Raw genomic sequence first — 20,439 nt, forward strand, 5'->3', positions numbered from 1 at the left:
ATTAAACTCCTTTCATGAGGACACCTATCTCAAAAACTGAAGATGTTAGAGTCGTGATAGTTGGTATTTAGAATATCCTTTACTATTAAAGAAACAAGTATTTTTTGCATGAAAATTCACTTAAAAGGGGTAGTGTGAAAGGAAGTGAAAAAAGTTAATTACGTTCATGGGGATAATTATATATCAAAATTGAAAGTTACAGACGTGAACATTGGTATTTGTAATCTCCTTTAAACAAAAAGAAACGTGCCTCCTTTTGGGGGGAGGGGAGGCGGGGTAAATCAACTTAACGGCGGTGGAGTGAAGAAAGAGGTGAGACCAATTGATTTTACTGTTCTTAATGTACTTATAAGGAGCCTCCGTGGCTCAGACGGCAGCATACCGGCTCTCACCGCTGGGTTCCATGGTTCAAATCCCAGTCACTCCATGTGAGATTTGTGCCGGACAAAGTGGAGGCTGGACAGGTTTTTCTCTGGCTACTCCGGTTTTCACTGTCATCATTCATTCTGGCAACACTCTCCAATATCATTTCATTTCATTTGTCAGTCATTAATTATTGCCCCAGAGGAGTGTGACAGGCCTCGGCAGCCGGCACAATTCCTATCCTCGCCGTTAGATGGGGGCTTTATTCATTCCATTCTTGAGCCGGTCAAATGACTGGAAACAGTCTGTGGATTTTCAGTGTACTTATTCTGATCATAAACCTATCATTTTTAATCTTTCCTAGGTTCATTTCCAAGGGCCATCTTTTCCTTTGGAGAATGTTCTTAGATGTCCGAATCGTTGGCTGAATGGTCAGCGTACTGGCCTTCGGTTCAGAGGGTCCCGGGTTCGATTCCCGGCCGGGTTGAGGATTTTAACCTTAATTGGTTAATTCCAATGACACGGGGGCTGGGTGTATGTGTTGTCTTCATCCTCATTTCATCCTCATCATGACGCGCAGGTCGCCTACGGGTGTCAAATAGAAAGACCTGCACCTGGTGAGCCGAACCCGTCCTGGGATATCCCAGCACTAAAAGCCATACGACATTTCATTTTTTTGTTTTTAGATTACAGTAGATTCTCCTGGCATATACATAAAAATTTAAACACATTTGAAATAAACGATAGGAATGAGATTCATCGTGCAATGTTTCACCTCTATAGTAAGGTCAATAATGCACGGAAGTATGTCATTCATATCGCCAGAAATAACGCACACTTGCCTAGTGCGACAATGGTGCTGGTCACATTGTCAACAATGACAATGGCAGCAGAATAATTTACCGCCAAGTAGCCATCTTGCTTCTTGCTGTGGGGTCCAGGAAAAAATAATAATAATAATAATGTTCTGGACTGTCATCAAAATGTGCGTACCGCACTGGAAAAGGGACCTGGATGGGTAATGACTACGAATGCAGTCCGGCTGCGGGTTCCATACCGCCAAGGCACCCAAGACGACACCACGCCGGATCTCCTCAAGGATTTGATCGATATTAAAAATGCTTATAGGAAAATATGGCAAATATTTAGGGACCCAATTGACCGGGAGGAATACCTGGACCTAGGTCGGGCAGTACGAAATCGATTGCTGGAAAGAAAGATTGAAAAATGGGAGGAACTTTGCCGTAATATCTCAGAAAACGTGTCAGATCGCAAATTTTGGCGGATTCTCTCAGAAACGAGTCGGATCGCGAATTTTGGCAGATTATATATAAAACGTTAAGCATTCAATTATAAATTTTGGTATAATACCATAGCGAAGCACGGGTATCTTGCTAGTTTATATATATATAAGAAAATATAAAGGTCCAATAATACTGCTTTGAAGAATTCCCCTCTTAATTATTACAGGGTCAGATAAAGCTTCACCTAATCTAATTCTCTAAGATCTATTTTCTAGAAAAATAGCAACCCATTCAGTCACTCTTTTGTCTAGTCGAATAGCACTCATTTTTGCTAGTAGACTCCCATGATCCACGCTATCAAATGCTTTAGACAGGTCAATCGTGATACAGTCCATTTGACCTAATGAATCCAAGATATCTGCTATATCTTTGCTGGAATCTTACATGTTGTGCTTCAGTGGAATAAGCTTTCCTAACCCCAAACTGCCTTTTATCGAACCCGTTATTAATTCCGCAAACATGTCTAATATAATCAGAAAGAATGCCTTCCCGAAACTTACGTGCAACGCATGTCAAACTTACTGGCCTGTAATTTTTAGCTTTATGTCTATCACCCTTTCCTTTATACACAGGGGCTACTATAGCAACTCTCCATTCATTTGGTACAGCTCCTTCAATCAATCAATCAATCAATACTGATCTGCATTTAGGGCAGTCGCCCAGGTGGCAGATTCCCTATCTGTTGCTTTCCTAGCCCTTTCCGAAATGATTTCAAAGAAATTGGAAATTTATTGAACATCTCCCTTGGTAAGTTATTCCAATCCCTAACTCCCCTTCCTATAAATGAATATTTGCCCCAGTTTGTCCTCTTGAATTCCAACTTTATCTTCATATTGTGATCTTTCCTACTTTTATAAACGCCATTCAAACCTATTCGTCTACTAATGTCATTCCACGCCATCTCTCCGCTGACAGCTCGGAACATACCACTTAGTCGAGCAGCTCTTCTTCTTTCTCTCAATTCTTCCCAACCCAAACATTGCAACAATTGCAACCAAACAATAATAAAATAAGTACTTCAGATATGGAACTATATGCCAACCTATTGTCTTGAGTATATCCCTAGAAATCTTATCAATTCCAGCCACTTTTCTGGTTTTCAACTTTTGAATCTTATTATAAATGCCATTGTTATCATATGTAAATTTTAATACTTCTTTAGCATTAGTCACATTCTCTATCTGGACATTATCCTTGTAACCAACAATCTTTACACAAAGCTGACTGAGTACTTCTGCCTCTTGAAGATCCTCACATACACACTCCGCTCGTTCATTAATTATTCTTGGAATGTCCTTCTTGGAACGTGTAAAAGTACCTATACATACCCTTCCATTTTTCACTAAAATTTGTATGACTGCCAATTATGCTTGCCATCATGTTATCCTTAGCTGACTTCTTTGCTAGATTCTATTTCCTAGTAAGTTCCTTCAATTTCTCTTTATTTCCACAGCCCTTTCTAACTCTATTTCTTTCCAATCTGCACCTCCTTCTCAGTCTCTATTTCTCTATTATAGTAAGGCAGGTCTTTACCATTTCTTACCACCTTTAAAGGTACAAACCTGTTTTCATATTCCTCAACATTCGCTTTAAACCCATCCCAGAGACTGTTTACATCTTATTTACTGTTTTCCACCAATCATATTTACTTTTTTTTAAACTGCCTCATGCCTGCTTTATCAACTATATGGTACTGCCTAATAGTCCTACTTTTAAAACCTTCCTTTCTATCACATTCATTTTTAACTACAACAAAAACAGCTTCATGATCACTAATACCATCTGTTACCTTGGTTTCTCTATAGAGCTTATCTGGTTTCATCAGCACCATGTCCAGGATATTTTTCCCTCTAGTTGGTTCCATCACTTTCTGAATCAGCTGTCCTTCCCATATTAGCTTACTAGCAAGATACCCGTGCTTCGCTATGGTATTATACTGAAATTTATAGTTGAATGCTTAATATTTTATATGTAATCCGCCAAAATTCACAATCTGATGGCAAAGTTCCCCCCATTTTTCGATCTTTCTTTCCAGCAATCGATTTCATACTTCCTGGGCTAGCTCCAGGTATTCCGTCCGGTCAGTTGGGTCCCTAAAACTTTGCCATTTTTTCCTATAAGCTTTTTAATATGGATCAAATCCTTGAGGAGATCCGGCGTGGTGTCATCTTGGGTGCCTTGGCGGTACTGAACCCGCGGCCAGACTGCATTCATAGTCGTTACCTGGCCAGGACCCGTTTCCAGCGCAGTCCGCACATTTTGACAACGGTCCAGGACATTATTATTATTAGGGTGGGTGATATTAGTTTAATTTAGGTTATTATTATTATTATTATTATTATTATTATTATTATTATTATTGTTCTGGACCCCGCAGCAAGATGCAAGACCGCTACTTGGTGATAAATTACATCTGCTGCCATTGTCATTACTGACAACGTGACCAGCACCATTGTCGCACGTAGGCAATTGCGCGGGAATTCTGGCGATATGAATGATATACTTCCGTGCATTATTGACCTTATTATACCGGGCGAGTTGGCCGTACGGTTAGGAGCATGCAGCTGTGAGCTTGCATCCAGGAAATAGTGGGTTTGAACCCTACTGTCAGCAGCCCTGAAGAAGGTTTTCTGTGGTTTCCCATTTTCACACGAGGCAAATGCTGGGGCTGTACCTTATTTAAGGCCATGACCACTTCCTTGCCATTCCTAGGCTTTTCCTGTCCCATCGTCTCCATAAGACCTATCTGTGTCGGTGCGATGTAAAGCAACTAGCGACCTTATTATACAAGTAAACAATTACACGGTCAATATCATTTCTATCGTGTATTTCAAATGTGTTTACATTTTTATTTATATGCCAGGAGAATCTACTGTAAACTAACTTTAAATTCTCCAAAGGAAAGATGGCTCTAAAAAACGAACCAAGGAAAGTTTAAAAATGATCGGTTTATGATCAGAATCAAGTACATTATGAACAGTAAAATCAATTGATCTCAACTGCTTTTTCACCCCACAGCTGTTAAATTGATATCCGTGCTCCCCCCCACCAAGCAGGCGTGTTTCTTTTTGTTTAAAGGAGATTCCAAATACCAATGTTCACGTCTGTTAACTTCAGTTTTAAGATATAAGTATCCCCCTAAAAATAATTCACTTTCTTTCACTTCCTTTCACCCTCCCCCCTTAGGTGAATTTTCCAGAAAAAAGTACTTGTTTCTTCATTAGTAAAGGATCTTCTAAATACCAATTATCAAGAATGTAACATCTACAGTTTTTGAGATATGTGTCCTCTTCAAATCCTTTTCACGCCCACCCTCCAAGATGATTTTCCCCCCCAAAAATGCAATTTTTCTTTGTTTTTAAAGGAAATACAAATACCAATTTTCACGTCTGTAACAACTTTAGTTTTTATTAGATGTAAGTATCCTCATACAATTATTCAATTCATTATTTCAATTCCTTCACCCCCCACCCCCTCTACTTCATTGGACTTTCCAAAATCAAAGGAATATGTGTTTCTTTACTTTTAAAGCAGATTGCAAATACCAGTTTTCATGTATGCTACATCTTTTGTTTTTGAGATAATACAGTAGTCTCTTCATACAAATAATTCAACTAATTTTTCAATCCCCCCCCTTTAAGTGGATTTCCAAAAACAAAAGATACATATTTCTTTATTTTTAAAGGAGATACCAAATACCAAATTTCATGCCTGTAACATCTTCAGTTTTTGAGATATCACTATAATAATAAAAAGAATTCAACCCCATTTTCAGTCATTTTACCCCCCACCCAAGTGTTTTATCCAGAAACAAAAAATACATGTTTGTTTATTTTTAATAGAGATAAAAAAAAGCATTTTTCACTTCTGTAACATGTTCAGTTTTTGAGATATACTGTAGACATGCTCATTTTAAAATTTCACCCCCTTTTCAGTTCCCCTTAAGTGGAGTTTCCTAAAACAAATCACCTATGTTTCTTTACTTTTGCAGGAGGTTTCAAATACCAGTTTTTACATCTTATTAGATGTAAGTGTCCTCATACAATTAATTCAATTAATTTTTCAATTCTTTCATCCCCCTTCATCCGATTCTTCGAAATCAAAGGAATACGTGTTTCTTTACTTTTAAAGCAGATTCCAAATACCAGTTTTCATGTCTGCAACATCTTTCGTTTTTGAGATAATAGTATCCTCATACAAATAATTCAAATAATTTTTCAAATCTACCCCCACCCACCTTTAAGTGGATTTCCGAAAAGAAAAAAATACATATTTCTTTATTTTTAAAGGGGATTCCAAATACCAAATTTCACGTCTGTAACATCTGTTTTTGAGATGAAATGAAAATGTCGTATGGCTTTTAGTGCCGGGATATCCCAGAACGGGTTCGGCTCGCCAGGTGCAGGTCTTTCTATTTGACACCCGTAGGCGATCTGCGCGTCGTGATGAGGATGAAATGATGATGAAGAAAACACATACACCCAGCCCCCGTGCCATTGGAATTAACCAATTAAGGTTAAAATCCCCGACCCGGCCGGGAATCGAACCCGGGACCCTCTGAACCGAAGGCCAGTACGCTGACTGTTCAGCCAACGAGTCGGACTGTTTTTGAGATCAGTATCCTAAAAAAAGAATTCAACCTCATTTTCAGTCTTTTTACCCCTCCCCACCCAAGTGGTTTTTCCAAAGACAAAAATGTACATGTTTCTTAGTTTTAATAGAGATAAAAAAAATACAATTTTTCACTTTAGTTTTTGAGATATACTGGAGACATGCTCATTTTAAAATTTCACCCCCTTTTCAGTTCCCCTTAAATGGACTTTCTGAAAACAAATCACCTTTGTTTCTTTACTTTTGCAGGAGATTCCAAATACCAGTTTTTACGTCTGTAACATTTGACGTTTTTGAGATATAATGTAGTCTTTCAAAAAATTCACCCCATTTGTCACTCCCCATTAATTGGATTTTCCAAAAACAAAAAATATGTTTCTCTTTATTTTTAAAGGAGATTCCAAATACCAATTTTCAGGTCTGTAATGTCTTCAGTTTCTGAGATATAAGTATCCTCATTAAAGGCATTCAACCCCTTTTTCACCCTTTTTCACCCCTCCTAGTGGGATTTTCCAAAAACAAAAAAATATGTGTTTCTTTATTTTTAAAGGAAATTCTAAATACCAATTTTTACATCTGCAAACTTGTAAAGTTTTGAGATATAGATACACTCATTTTAAATCCACCCCCATTTTCACCCCCTTAGCGAGCACCTACATTGTAATATAAATGTGTCCTCAAAATTTGATTTTGTCATGTCCAGTAGTTTTGGCTCGGCGATGATGAATCAGTCTGTCAGTCAGTCAGTCAGTCAGTCAGTCAGTCAGTCAGGACATGTTCTTTTATATATATATATATATATACAGATTTCCTTCCCAATTGACATTTGTAGATATACAAATGTAAATAATTTGTGTTGGGCCATATTGGGCAAGTTAGTTAAATACGGTTGAGGTCGGTACTTGTTATTCTGTAATTCATTGAGGGAATAATTAACCTAAGATTGAATTTAGGTAACACGTTAGTCCATATTTTTGTCTTGATTGTACTAACAGAGATACAAGCTGCCAGGATCATCAGCTATAAGTGGGCAGAATTGCTGTAACAGAGCTCTGAACTGGGAGTATAGAGTTAAGGAACATAGTCAACATAAGTCAGGACATTGTATGATATGTTCCTTGCATGAAGCTTGATATTTTAGCTTTAGCAGATAAAGCTGTTGGAAATAGTTCCCCACCATTATTTAGATATAATCTTTGAGGAAAGCAGAGGTTGTCTTGTTTTAAGGTATACTTGTGAATCGAACAGGAGTATATTGGAGTAAATATTTGAGAATTGCTGAAAATGATGCCGATGGTCTGAATGTATGGATATTCAGAGGCACATACAAGAGATAGTTAAGCCTGCGGGAGTGAATCCCAGACGTGGTAATGATGAGAATATTTTAGCTGTGTATTAGAGCAGACTCGTAATGGTCTCATGTGGCCCAAACCTGTAAACAAGCCCGCTCAAAGGAACAGCCGCAGAGCCAAGCGGCAGGAGAAAGTGGATCAGCTGTCCAGGTAGGCAGCCTGTAGAGCAATTGTTACTCTATTCTTTAGAAAGGGGGTGTAACCTGTGAACCAACCAAACGCAAAGCATGTCTAGGGAGTTGTTTATGTTGACCAGCTGGAATAACCTGCAAGTGAAGAGAAGCACAAAAAGCTGCTGAGGCCTGATAGGCCTAAAATGATGACACCCTTAACTGCCTATGGACCTGGTCATGTGTTCCGGACTGAGCCAGTAACGTCAAGACGAGTGTATTTTATGTGTGTTATTTACAGGTTCATCATGTTTGGTGTGTTGATTTTAGTTGTCTTTGTTTGTTATTATGTGTGCCTGTTTTGATTGTGTCATTGTTTGTTGCCTAAGTCATTCTAACCTGAGAGCTATTTCAGGCATGTGAGGTTTCATCCTCATTTCTTTACCCTAGACTGCAACCTATGAATAGAATTTGTGTTATTTTGGGGGGTGCAGAGCACAGTCTCAAACCAAGTGTAAATTTCAGATGTGTTTTGTGTCCTTGTTTCTTGGGAACTACATGACTTTAAATTATTTGAATGCAGTATTTACTGCTATTTTTTTATATTAAATAATAATTTTTTTTTTTTTTTTGCTAGGGGCTTTACGTCGCACCGACACAGATAGGTCTTATGGCGAAATAATTTATTAAGGTGCGCTAGAAAGAGCATTACTTAACCTAGTAAAAACATTTACAAAATTAGCAGTTTTTATATTCTCAGTTCATAACTTTAGAGTATTCCCTACTATATTCGGTAATTGATTTCACCCTTTTCGGACATTCTGTTATATGATATAAACTGCACCTTTGATCACAGAGGGAGCAAACGCACCCATTGTTTAGTTTATGAAAGATGGTATTCCTGCAAATACGGTGGTGAAAGCCATGTATGGCTAGCCTGGTAACAACATGCCTTTGCTCTTGACCTTCTTTAGTCCAGTTTCTGTCTTCAGTTATCTGTGAGTACATACGTGCATCAAATGCAGGTTTCTCATTTTCTCATGATGTAAATTTGTTTTCAAAGAGGGTTCGTGACCCACTGTCACTTTGTGACAATGTACAGTTTTATATCATGTTTCCTCTTACGGATTTTGATCCAGTCATGTTTTAGATTAATAAGTCCATTTTACCCTAAATTTTGGTCAGTTCTCATTCACATTTATGTATTTAGACCTCTGTAATTTTTATTACATAGCTAGACAGTTAGTTTGGGAGACCCTTCCAGACCCTTCCAGACACTCCACCATCTCTACCAACAAGCATAGCCAGGCACAATTGAGGACAGGTGATAAGGTATAATACTGATGTTCTTTATCAACATTTATCTGAAACTTTCAGTAGTAGCTAGTGTCACAGCAACAAACATTGTAGAATTTTATTCTGGAATGTGCTCCTTTTGAAGGGTTGAACTGCAGGAAAGCCAAGTGCCCGCTGAACTTCATCAGACTTTCATCAATACTAATTCTTTTTCCAGGCACGTACTTCTGAAACTTGTTGAACAGTAGCTGCAAAACAGATCTGCCATTCCAGAGCATATCACACAGGGTTTACAGAGAATCAGGGGCAAAATGTAAATATCTAGATGTGTTACTGAATTGTCCATGAGACATGGTTTCTGGAAAAAATTGTATTTTTCTAACCCTTCTCTCTAGTTCTAGTAGTCTTGAAGAATTTTTAGTTTGAAATGTCAAAGTACATAAAGCAGCCTTTAGTTCATCTTTTCTGACAGGAAACAATTCTCCTCACTGTAAGACCTTTTTTATGTAGGATTAGTTTCAGTTTTGTGGAATAAATTTGCTGCAATAGTGTTAGTTTCATTTTCGATATGTTCCCAACATTCATCAGTCTAAAACTCACCTAGCATTTTAGCCTTCCCTGGATTCTCACCTAATCTTCTTGCTACTACAGTGTTCAGTTCACCTATATTACACCGTGTATTCTTTGGTATATTGTTTGTTTGCATTCACTTCTAGTCTTCAAGGTTACGTACATTCCCAACTGCATCCCCTTCTTCCTTTTTTTCAATAATGTCAACTAATTTTTCAGAACTATTTCTTCAGAACTACTACTGCTAACATCACTCGAAGGTAATTCGGTGTCACTTTCATCAGAAAATCTGTTAGTGACATCGCTTTCCTCCAAAAAGCATAATATTCCAGCTTCATCTGACTCGGCCATGATATTGACTTCACCTTCACCAAAACTTTATGCTGCAGTTGACTCGAACAAGTTTGACTGACAATTGTAACCTCTTTGAGAGTGAAATACTAGCTGAAGGGCTCATATGGCAGAAATATGATTACCAACATCTCTAAGAAATGTTGAGATCGCAAAGAAATATCAGTATGTACTCATGGAAACCTTAACAAAGCAATACAGAGCCAGAATGGAAATTTCTGTCCTTGCATTTATGGGAAAGCTTGGATAGTGATGGAAATCTCCTTCATTGCAAGGCAATGGGTTAATTGCCAAAATTACCCAGTATATCTCTTCCCAGAACAAAACTCAGCTTTCTGTGGTATAATTAATGGAATCACAGGTATGATGCGATTCAGAATCAGTCTTGCCAGCAGTTTGTAGTGGTGGTACAGAAGAATGTTGGGAACATATCGAAAATGAAACTGACACTATTGCAGCAAATTTATTCCACAACCTTTTGGATCACTCCCATCTTTTCCTGGTTTCAGCAGATCAATCACTCTCACCTTTCGCTACATCTTCAGTATATGGCATCTGCTCATACAGTCATTACTGGTACCATGGTATAGGGGTAGCATGCCTGCCTCTTGCCTAGAGGCCTCAGGTTTGATTCCCAGCCGGGTCATTTATTTTTACCTGGATCTGAGGGCTGGTTCAAGGACCACTCCAGCCTACATTTTAACAACTGACAGTGAGATAGCAGGTGTGGTCTAGGAAGCCAAGAATAATGGCCAAGAGGATTAGGTGTGCCAACCATATGACACCTCAAAATCCGTATATGCAATAATTTTCAAAATCTGCAGGCCTTCATGCTGAGGAGCAGTCACTTGGTAAGCTAAGGCCCTCCAGGGCTGTTGTCCCATGGGGGTTTGGGGTTCATACACTCATTGAAGAACTAAAGAACCCATTCCTTGACTTTAGGTACAAAGTTCTTTATCTGCTCTGATCGAATGTCATCCAGGCCCACTGACTTCCCAGTTCTGCATTCTGTGATATCCTTATCCAATTCCATTAAACTGAAAGGTACAGTAAGATTGCTCCTTGCTTTCTGGTTGTTTCTTTGGGTTTTCCACAGTCTACTTTCATGGATTGTCTTTCCATTCAGGAGTAACTGATGTACACTTGGCAATAGCTGAATCTTATACAGTTTATAGAAGATAGATTTGATAATTACATGATCACAAGTGTGGCCTTTATTGATGTGTCAGCAGCACACAATACTGTCAACCTCAACTTATTCTAGACAAGGTCTATTGTCTGATAAAGGACAGTAGGTTAATCAAGCTCATTGCCACTCTTCTCCAGAATTTTGGGGTTTAGGGTAGCATAGCCGATGGAGGGTGAAGAGAAATGGTCTACCCCAAAGAAGCATTTGGACTCAAATCCTTTTCAACATCTATACAAATGACCAGCCCTCATTTTTAAGTACCAGAAATTTCTTATATGCAGATGACCTTACCATGGCCTCACAGAGCACACAGTTTGAAACAGTGGAAAGAAATCTGTCCACTTCCCTACAAACGTTCAGGTGTGTACCTTTCATCTGAGAAATAAGGAATCACATTGTAAGCTCAAAATAGCATGGTCAGTTATTGAACTACAGACCTATGACACTCAAAAATATCTGGGAGTAAGACTTGACAGAACCCTCACATTTACAAAGCTCTGCATGAAGTGTAAAATTAAAGTTTCTGCATAAAATAACATGCTGCAATGGCTAGATCACAGTGGAGAAGCCAACCACAAACTATCATTGCCATAAGACCTATCTGTGTTGGTGCGATGTAAAGCCAATTGAAAAAAAGAAATGATCCACACATCAGCTATGTCTCTCTGTTACTCCTCCCCCTGTGGGTGAGGTCAGTAGAATAACATCCATGGTAACCCCTGCCTGTTGTAAGATGTGACTAAAAGGGGTCCTAGGGGCTCTTATCTTGGAAGCGTGGGCAGGTGACCACAGGGCCCTTAGCTGATTCCTGGCATTGCTTCCACTTATTTGTGCCATCTATCTTATCTGATCTCCCTTGAACAACTTTTCTTCTTTTCCGACCCCAACAGTATTAGGTATAGAGGCCTAGGGAGTCTTTAATTTCCACACCCTTTGTGGTCTTTGACTTTCTTTAGCTGATACCTTCATTTTTGAAGCGTCAGACCCCTTCCATTTTTTTCTCTCTGATTTGTGTTAATTGAGTATGGTTGCCTAATTGTGCTTTCTTTTAAAACAATAATCACTACCACCACCATCATTCTCTGTTATTCTGTTGCAGAATGTGTGTCCAGTTTGTATTCATCAACTCATTTCAAATAGGTGGACGTGGCCCTTAATGAGACCTGTAGGTTAGTGACAAGTTGCTTCATGTCTACTCCAGTCGACAGGCTGTATCAGCTTGTAGGGATTTCTGCAACATGTATTCATAGAGAAGTAGCTGTGAACAAGGACAGAACTAGATTAGGACAAGAAAGTGTACATCCACTGCACAGCCATGTACACCCCGTTCAGAAACCCAAGTCCAGGAAAAGTTCCCTGCAAACATCACGGGAACTAATATGATTACCTGAAACGGCAAGAGTACAGCTGCAGAAAACCAATATCCCTAACGTCCCAGAGAGATTATAGTAGTAGAACATTTACCATCTGACTACAATGAAAACTGGACTGTATGAATATCTCTGAATAGACAGAGGACAGGAGTGGGCAGGTCTGAAGTCAACCTTGTGAGATGGGGCTACATAGCTGTTCCAATATAAATGGTCCATTATTGGAAATTACAAATTTTCCAGCTAACTCATTCTTGGTTGCCAGCATTTCACCCCAGTGTGCCAATTTGGGCTCGTCAGTTGATAACTAGCACATCTACCAAGATACATGGCCAGTGCATATAGTGGAGGCCACTGCTCAGGCTATTTGAAGCCACTGGCAGTGCCAGTGCACTATGAGAGACTACTACTAATAACATGAACATCACTCTGCAATAAGTGTGTCGAAATGAATGAAATCCCTGACATCTGAAGACACTCAATGATGAAGATTCATATCTTGGGATTGCCTTGGAAAGCAATGTCTTTTAAACATTTTCACAAGATTGATAATATATAATGAGATTGATAGAAGAGGTTCACCAAGCACTACTGGAAGAGCAATTCGGTTTTAGATGAGCACAATCCACAATGAATTTGATAATCTAATTGATGTCTAAAACACCCAATGGGGAAACTTAACACAATCTTCGTAGACTACACCAAAGCATTTGACCTAGAGGATAGGGGAAAAATGCTGGAAAAATTGGGAACCATACTAAGACATACGAATTCTTTAATGAACATCATCAAGAACATTCTTGCTTACAATTACATCACTGTAAGCGATAACATCTTTCTCTCAAATTCGATAACGCAGATGAATGGAGTGCTAGAAGGTGGCCTACTGAGTCCCACACTGTTCAGTATAGCCATCTTAGACCTAATACACAAAATAAAGGATGAAGGCGATGAGGTAAATATGTACATATATGCAGACTAGCAAGATACCCGTGCTTCGCTACGGTATTATACTGAAATTTAGAACTGAATGCTTTTTTTTTTTTTTTTTTACATAATCCGCCGAAATTCGCGATCTGATCTGTTTTCTAATAGATTACGGCAAGTTTCCTCCCATTTTTCAATCTTTCTTTCCAACAATCGATTTCGTACTTCCCGGGCTAGGTCCAGGTATTCCACCCGGTCAGTTGGGTCCCTAAATCTTTTCCATCTTTTCCTATAAGCATTTTTAATATGGATCTAATCCTTCAGGAGATCCAGTGTGGTGTCGTCTTGGGTGCCTTGGCGATACTGAACCCGCGGCCGGACTGCATTCTTAGTCATTATCCGTCCAGGACCCGTTTCCAGCGCGGTCCGCACATTTGACGACGGTCCAGAATATTATTATTGTTATTATTATTATTTATTATTATTATTACTATTATTATTATTATTATTATTATTATTATTATTATTATTATTATTATTATTATTATTATTATTATTATCTTAGATGTTCTGGACCCCACAGCAAGATGCAAGACCCGTACTTGGCGGTAAATAACATCTGCTGCCATTGTCATTGTTGAGAATGTGACCAGCACCATTGTCGCGCGTAGGCAAGTGTGCGGGATTTCTGGCGATACGAATGACATACTTCCGTGCATTATTCACCTTATTATAGAGGTGAACAATTGGACGGTCAATCTCATTCCCATCGTTTATTTCAAATGTGTTAAAATTTTTATTTATATGCCAGGAGAATCTACTGAAATCTAAGAACGTTGTCCGAAGGAAAAGATGGCTGTTGAAAACGAACCCAGGAAAGATTAAAAATGATCGGTTTATGATCAGAATAAGTACATCCTAGATCTACTGCCTGTTTCCAGTCATTCGACAGGGTCAGGAATGGAATGAATAAAGCCACCATCTAGCGGCGACAATAGGAATTGTGCCGGCTGCCGAAACCTGTCGCACTCCTCTGGGGCAATGATTAATGAATGACAAATGAAATGAAATTATACCGGACAGTGTTGCAGGGATGAACGATGACAGGGAAAACCGGAGTATCCGGAGAAAAACCTGTCCCGCCTCCGTTTTGCCCACCACGAATGTCACATGGAGAGACTGGGATTTGAACCACGGAACCCAGCTGTGAGCGGCCGGCGCGCTGCCGCCTGAGCAACGGAGGCTCCTTGTAAATACATTATGAACAGTAAAATCAATTGGTCCCACCTCCTTTCACACCCCACCGCCGTTAAGTTTAATTACCCCCACCCCCCACCAAAAAAACTAAAAGAAGGCGTTTTTCTTTATGTTTAAAGGAGATTTCAAACACCAATATTCACGTCTATTACCTTCTGTTTTGAGATAAAGATAATTCACTTTTTTTCACTTTCACACTCCTCTCCCCCCATAAGTGAATTTTCCGGCAAAAAAATACTTGTTTCTTTAATAGTAAAGGATCTTCTAAATACCAATTATCACGACTCTAACTTCTTCAGTTTTTGATTTATGTGTACTCATGAAAGGAATTCAATTCCTTTTTCACTCCCGGCCCCCAAGATGATTCCCCCCCAAAAACTTTTTTTTTTTTGTTTTTTTTGTTTTTAAAGGAGAACCAAATACCAATTTTCACGTCTGTAGGCCCTAACAACTTTAGTTTTTATTAGATGTAAGTATTCTCATACAATTAAGTCAATTAATTTTCAATTCTTTCACCCCCCCCCCCCCTCCCATTCATTGGATTTTGCGGGAATAGGTGTTTCTTTACTTTTAAAGGAGATTCCAAATTTCAAATTTCACGTCTGTAACATCTTCATTTTTGAGATAACAGTAGCCTAATTGAAAGAATTCAACACCATTTTCAGTCACTTTTACCCCCCACCCAAGTGGTATTTCCGAAAACTAAAAATACACGTTTCTTTATTTCTAATAGAGAAAAACTACCACCATTTCTCACTTCTGTAACATGTTAAGTTTTTTAGATATACTGTATAAATTCTCATTTTAAAATTTCAACCCCTTTTTAGTTCCCCTTAAGAGGAGTTTCCAAAAACAAATCACGTATGTTTCTTTACATTTACAGGAGATTCCAAATACCACTTTTTACGTCTGCAACATTCTACGTTTCTCAGATATTCTGTAGATGTAGTCTTTCAAAAAATTCACCCCAATTTGTCACTCCTGTTTAACCCCTCCTATTGGGATTTACAGAAAAAAAGTGTTCCTTTATTTTTAAAGCAGATTCTAAATATCAATTTTTACATGTGTTTTGAGATGTAGATACACTCAATTTAAAAATCCAACCACTTTTCACCCCCCCCTATTTGGATTTTCCGAAAGCAAAAAAACATCATGTTTCTTTATTCTTAAAGGAGATCCCAAATACCGATTTTCTGGTCTGTAATACCTTCAGTTTTTGAGATATAAGTATCCTAATTAAAGGCATTCAACCCCTGTTTCACCCCTCCTATTGGGATTTTCCGAAAACAAAAAATACATGTTTTTTATTTTTAAAGGAGATTCTAAATACCAATTTTTACATAGTATATGTAAACTTTTAAAGTTTTAAGGTGTAGATACACTCATTTTAAAAATTCACCCCCATTTTCACCCCCATGATTTGGATTTTCCAAAAACGAAAAAATACCTGTTTCTTTATTTTTAAAGTAGATCCCAAATAACAATTTTCAGGTCTGTAATATCTTCAGGTTCTGAAAAATAAGTAGCCTCATTAAAGGCATTCAACCCTTTTTTCACCCTTTTCCACCCTTCCCACTGGGATTTTTCGAAAACAAAAAAATACGTGTTTCTTTATTTCTAAAGGAGATTCTAAATACCAATTTTTACATCTCAAAACTTTAAAAGTTTTGAGATATAGATACACTCGTTTTAAAAATTCACCCCCTTTTCACCCCCCCCCCCATTAATTGGATTTTCCAAAAACAAAAAATACGTGTTTCTTTATTTTAAAAGGAGATCCCAAACACCAATTTTCAGGTCTGTAATATCTTCAGTTTCTGAGATATAAGTATCCTCATTAAAGGCATTCAACCCATTTTTCACCCTTTTTCACCCCTCCTATTGGGATTTTCCGAAAACAAAAAATACGTGTTTCTTTATTTTTAATGAAGATTCGAAATACCAATTTTTACATCTGTAAACTTTCAAAGTTTTAAGATATAGATACGCTCATTTTAAAAATTCACCCCCCTTTTCACCCTCCTATTAATTGGATTTTCCAAAAACAAAAAAGTACGTGTTTCTTTATTTTTAAAAGAGATCAAAAGTACTATTTTTCAGGTCTGTAATATCTTCAGTTTCTGATATAAGTACCGGTATCCTGATTAAAGGCATTCAACCCCCTTTTCACCCTTTTTCACCCCTCCTATTGGTATTTTCTGAAAACAAAAAAATACGTGTTTCCTTATTTTAAAAGAAGATTCTAAATACCAATTTTTACAACTGTACACTTGTAAAGTTTGGAATATAGATACACTCATTTTAAAATTTCACCCCCCTTTTCACCCCCTTAGCGACGGAATATCCAAAAATCCTCTCTTAGCGAGCACCTACATCTTGATATGAATGTATCCCCAAAATTTCATTTCTTTATGTCCAGTAGATTTGGCTCGGCGATGATGAATCAGTCAGTCAGTCAGTCAGTCAGTCAGGACAAGTTATTTTATATATATAGATGACATGGTACTCATATCGAAAACACCTGAGAAACTATAGACTGCTTTCTACAAGCTGAAAATTTGGGCAGAGGTATAAAATAAATTCAAAATTAATCAGCAGAAGATGGTACAAGGGAGGAAGAACAGCATTAACAAAAAAAATTGCTGTGAGAACAAAGGAGAAACTATGCAAATCATAAGCAACTTTAAATATCTGGGCATTACAATACAGACATTAGGAATTACTTATAACAGACATATCAAGGACAGAGTGGCTGCAGCAGTAGTACCAATGAACGACTTCTTGATTTTACACAAGTAGCACGTGGTGGTGATGATGATGATGATGATGATGATGATGATGATGATGATGATGATGATGATGATGATGATGATGATGCTTGTTGCTTAAAGGAGCCTAACATGTAAGGTCATTGGCCCCTCAAGTAGCACGTAGCAATGAAGCTGTTCCATGCAAAAATATCACCAATAATCAGGTATGGACAAGAATTGATATGGGAATATCTCACAAAAGAAATCTTCAAGGCATTGAAAACAAAAAAGCAGCTTATATGAAAAAAGCTACAGTACTATGCCTGTCTAAATTTACTCCATCAAGATTATGTTATGAGCTCACACGAGAACTTTTCTATGCAGAAGAACTCCGATACAAACTAGTATTGCCATCTACAGCTGCATTCAATCAACTACTGGTAGAGCTTCAAGCCAAGAAGAAGGAAATATGGGAAGCTTTTTATACCACAGAGGCCATGACTCGTACGGACTGGATGAAGGCAAACTCTGAACTTAGGCACATAGTGACTAGTATAGAAACATACGGTTTTTGGTCACCGAGCGTGTACAAACAGAACTTTTCACACACCAAACAAGGAATGTATTAGCGTATTGTGCGAGGAGACTTGCAACATGTATTATGTTATGACCTGTACTAAGAAGTAGATCGGATTAACAAAATTCTATTTTATTAAATTATGTAATTTAAGTGTAATTTATGGCCATTGGCTGAAATTAATCCTTTATTTTATTATATCACTTTCTTAAGTAACATGCATTTAATCACTTCACTGCTTTATAATACTGAAAGTGACTTACTTGCCAGGGTCGACCAGGAACTTGGTACCCTTTATGAAATGGTAAACAGATGCTATCGACCACGCAACACCAATCCCAAGGAACACATTGACTGCATTACTTCCAGTGACGTTACCCACAGAAGCATCAGCATACTTGTCTTGAATAGCTGCCACTTTGCTGGCAAATGTGTCTGTTTTGGAAAATATTAAACAAGCATGACTCATCTCCAATTAATTAACTAAACCCCTGTGAAAAACTGCTACAACCTTAAAAAAGCAGATGTTGATCTGAAGTATTTTATGTATATTTATGTATGATAAACAGATAAAGTTATAGCAGTATTCTATAAGGGGTACAATATTTATCTTGTCAGAATACATGAAGGTAATGTAAAACATTTGTAATATTAGTTATTGAAACTTATAACAAAAGGGGCATTCTCTAAAGAATATTTGTGAATGTGTGGCTGGGAGTTATTAATATCTTCTAGTGCCCGCTATTAACAATTGTTGAGCAAAGTTAATGTAGATAGAACTCTAGACTGAAATTTATAAAGTTCACTTTTCAATTTCAAATTTGAAGATCCAAATAACTATAATAAATTTTAAAGAGATTATGATTGATCATATCAGTGTCTTTAATACTGTTGTATTTTAGTAATAATGTAACTTATCTTAGTACACTTTTTATAAGATAAATTTGTTGTAATTTTCATGCTATTGCCTTAAAATGCCAGCCTAAGGGTACTCCTTATGAAGGAGTGTCACTTTTAATGTGTCCAGTGTTGCCATTCTGTTAGTGCTGCTTACTACCTTTCTACATTAGAAGTTTGGGCTCTTCTAGCTGGACATCTACTTCTAGATGCATTGATCATTGAAATGAGATACCACTTATGAATTGCAAGGATCTCAATGACTGACAAATGGTGCACTGCAAGCAACCAAAATCTGATTTTGTAGACAATTTGTACATGTTTGAAGAATAAGTAAGAATTTGCTGACGGTGACCATTTTGTTAAAAGTTTCCAGTACTTGAACACTTATAATCAGATAGGTTCTCAAGCAAAATCATGTTTTCTGGAGCAATTCCTCACAACTTCCAGTTGAATAGCTTTGAAAAATGCATATTATTATTTTTACTACTCCCAGTAGAATGCCCCTATAATGGGCTAGAAATATTTGACTGAAGAAACTCACTCCCTTCATGTAAGAAAATAATATTCATGATGATACTCTGCAACAAATAAGATTTTGCATCAAAGCTTAACATATGATGCTGATGATGGCAATTTGTCCATCAGATGGAGGTGATAAGCCTTGATCAGAGCCATTGGTGTTATTCAACAAGAATTGGCTACGTGCCAATGCCAGATTTCAACCTCTCCTTACCTCACTATCGTCATTCCACATTCAGATGTGCAGGTCACCAGTGGGTATCAAATAGAAAGACCTGCACCAGGTGAGCTGAAAATGTTCTGATAATGACATGGTAAATAAACTGCAAAGATATAAATAAAATGGTGAACTTGAAAGGTGCTCATTTACAAACTGTATAAAGTGGAATTTTTTCCATATATTTTAGTAAGAATGTGCTAAATATTAAAGATTTTCAGAATTTTGTCAGTAATTATTGTCCATATCTTGAGTTGATAGGATAATTTATTTAAAATGGTGGCCATTTACTGGTACTAATCAGAAATATGGTCTGCAGGTCTTTTCTATATAGGCCTAGTCCAAATATAGGTAGAATGAAAATTACTTTGTCATTTATTATTTATTATAAGAATAAGGAAACATGTTTTTTCTAAAGAAAGGAGAAAAGAAAGCACCATTTTTAATATTGCATTGTGTCAAATATTATGTTGATAGGAAAATCATACTTCCTGTGTCCCAAAATAATAGTCGCATTTCTTTTGCAAGTAATTTATTGACAATAAACAATACAGAAAGGAATATACTTATAACACTAATACACCACACCAAGCCGATGCTATTGACAGTACTCACAACTGCACCTGATCACTCAACATGTTCTAAGGCAGCACGAGCTGATATGACAATATCGGAATCACACTGTAGAACAAGAGGTATACACCCCTGTCGTTGCAGTTTCTGTTTCCCCATTTGAGGCAGGTTGTAACAGTTCTTTCCATGAACCTTCATGCATT

The 20,439-nt window shown here is 37.6% G+C and overlaps 1 protein-coding gene across 1 annotated transcript in view; it reads right to left on the reverse strand.

Moving 5' to 3' along the window:
* LOC136857464 (sodium/calcium exchanger 1) overlaps positions 1 to 20,439 on the reverse strand; it is a 250,240-nt gene that overhangs the window by 18,855 nt on the left and 210,946 nt on the right. Inside the window, exon 7 of the mRNA XM_067136181.2 lies at positions 18,291 to 18,462. Coding sequence (XP_066992282.2) covers positions 18,291 to 18,462 — 172 coding nt within the window. The remainder of the gene's footprint in view (positions 1 to 18,290; positions 18,463 to 20,439) is intronic.

The sequence above is a fragment of the Anabrus simplex genome, chromosome 1 (assembly GCF_040414725.1).
Source record: "Anabrus simplex isolate iqAnaSimp1 chromosome 1, ASM4041472v1, whole genome shotgun sequence".
NCBI classification, from domain to species: Eukaryota; Metazoa; Arthropoda; class Insecta; order Orthoptera; family Tettigoniidae; genus Anabrus; species Anabrus simplex.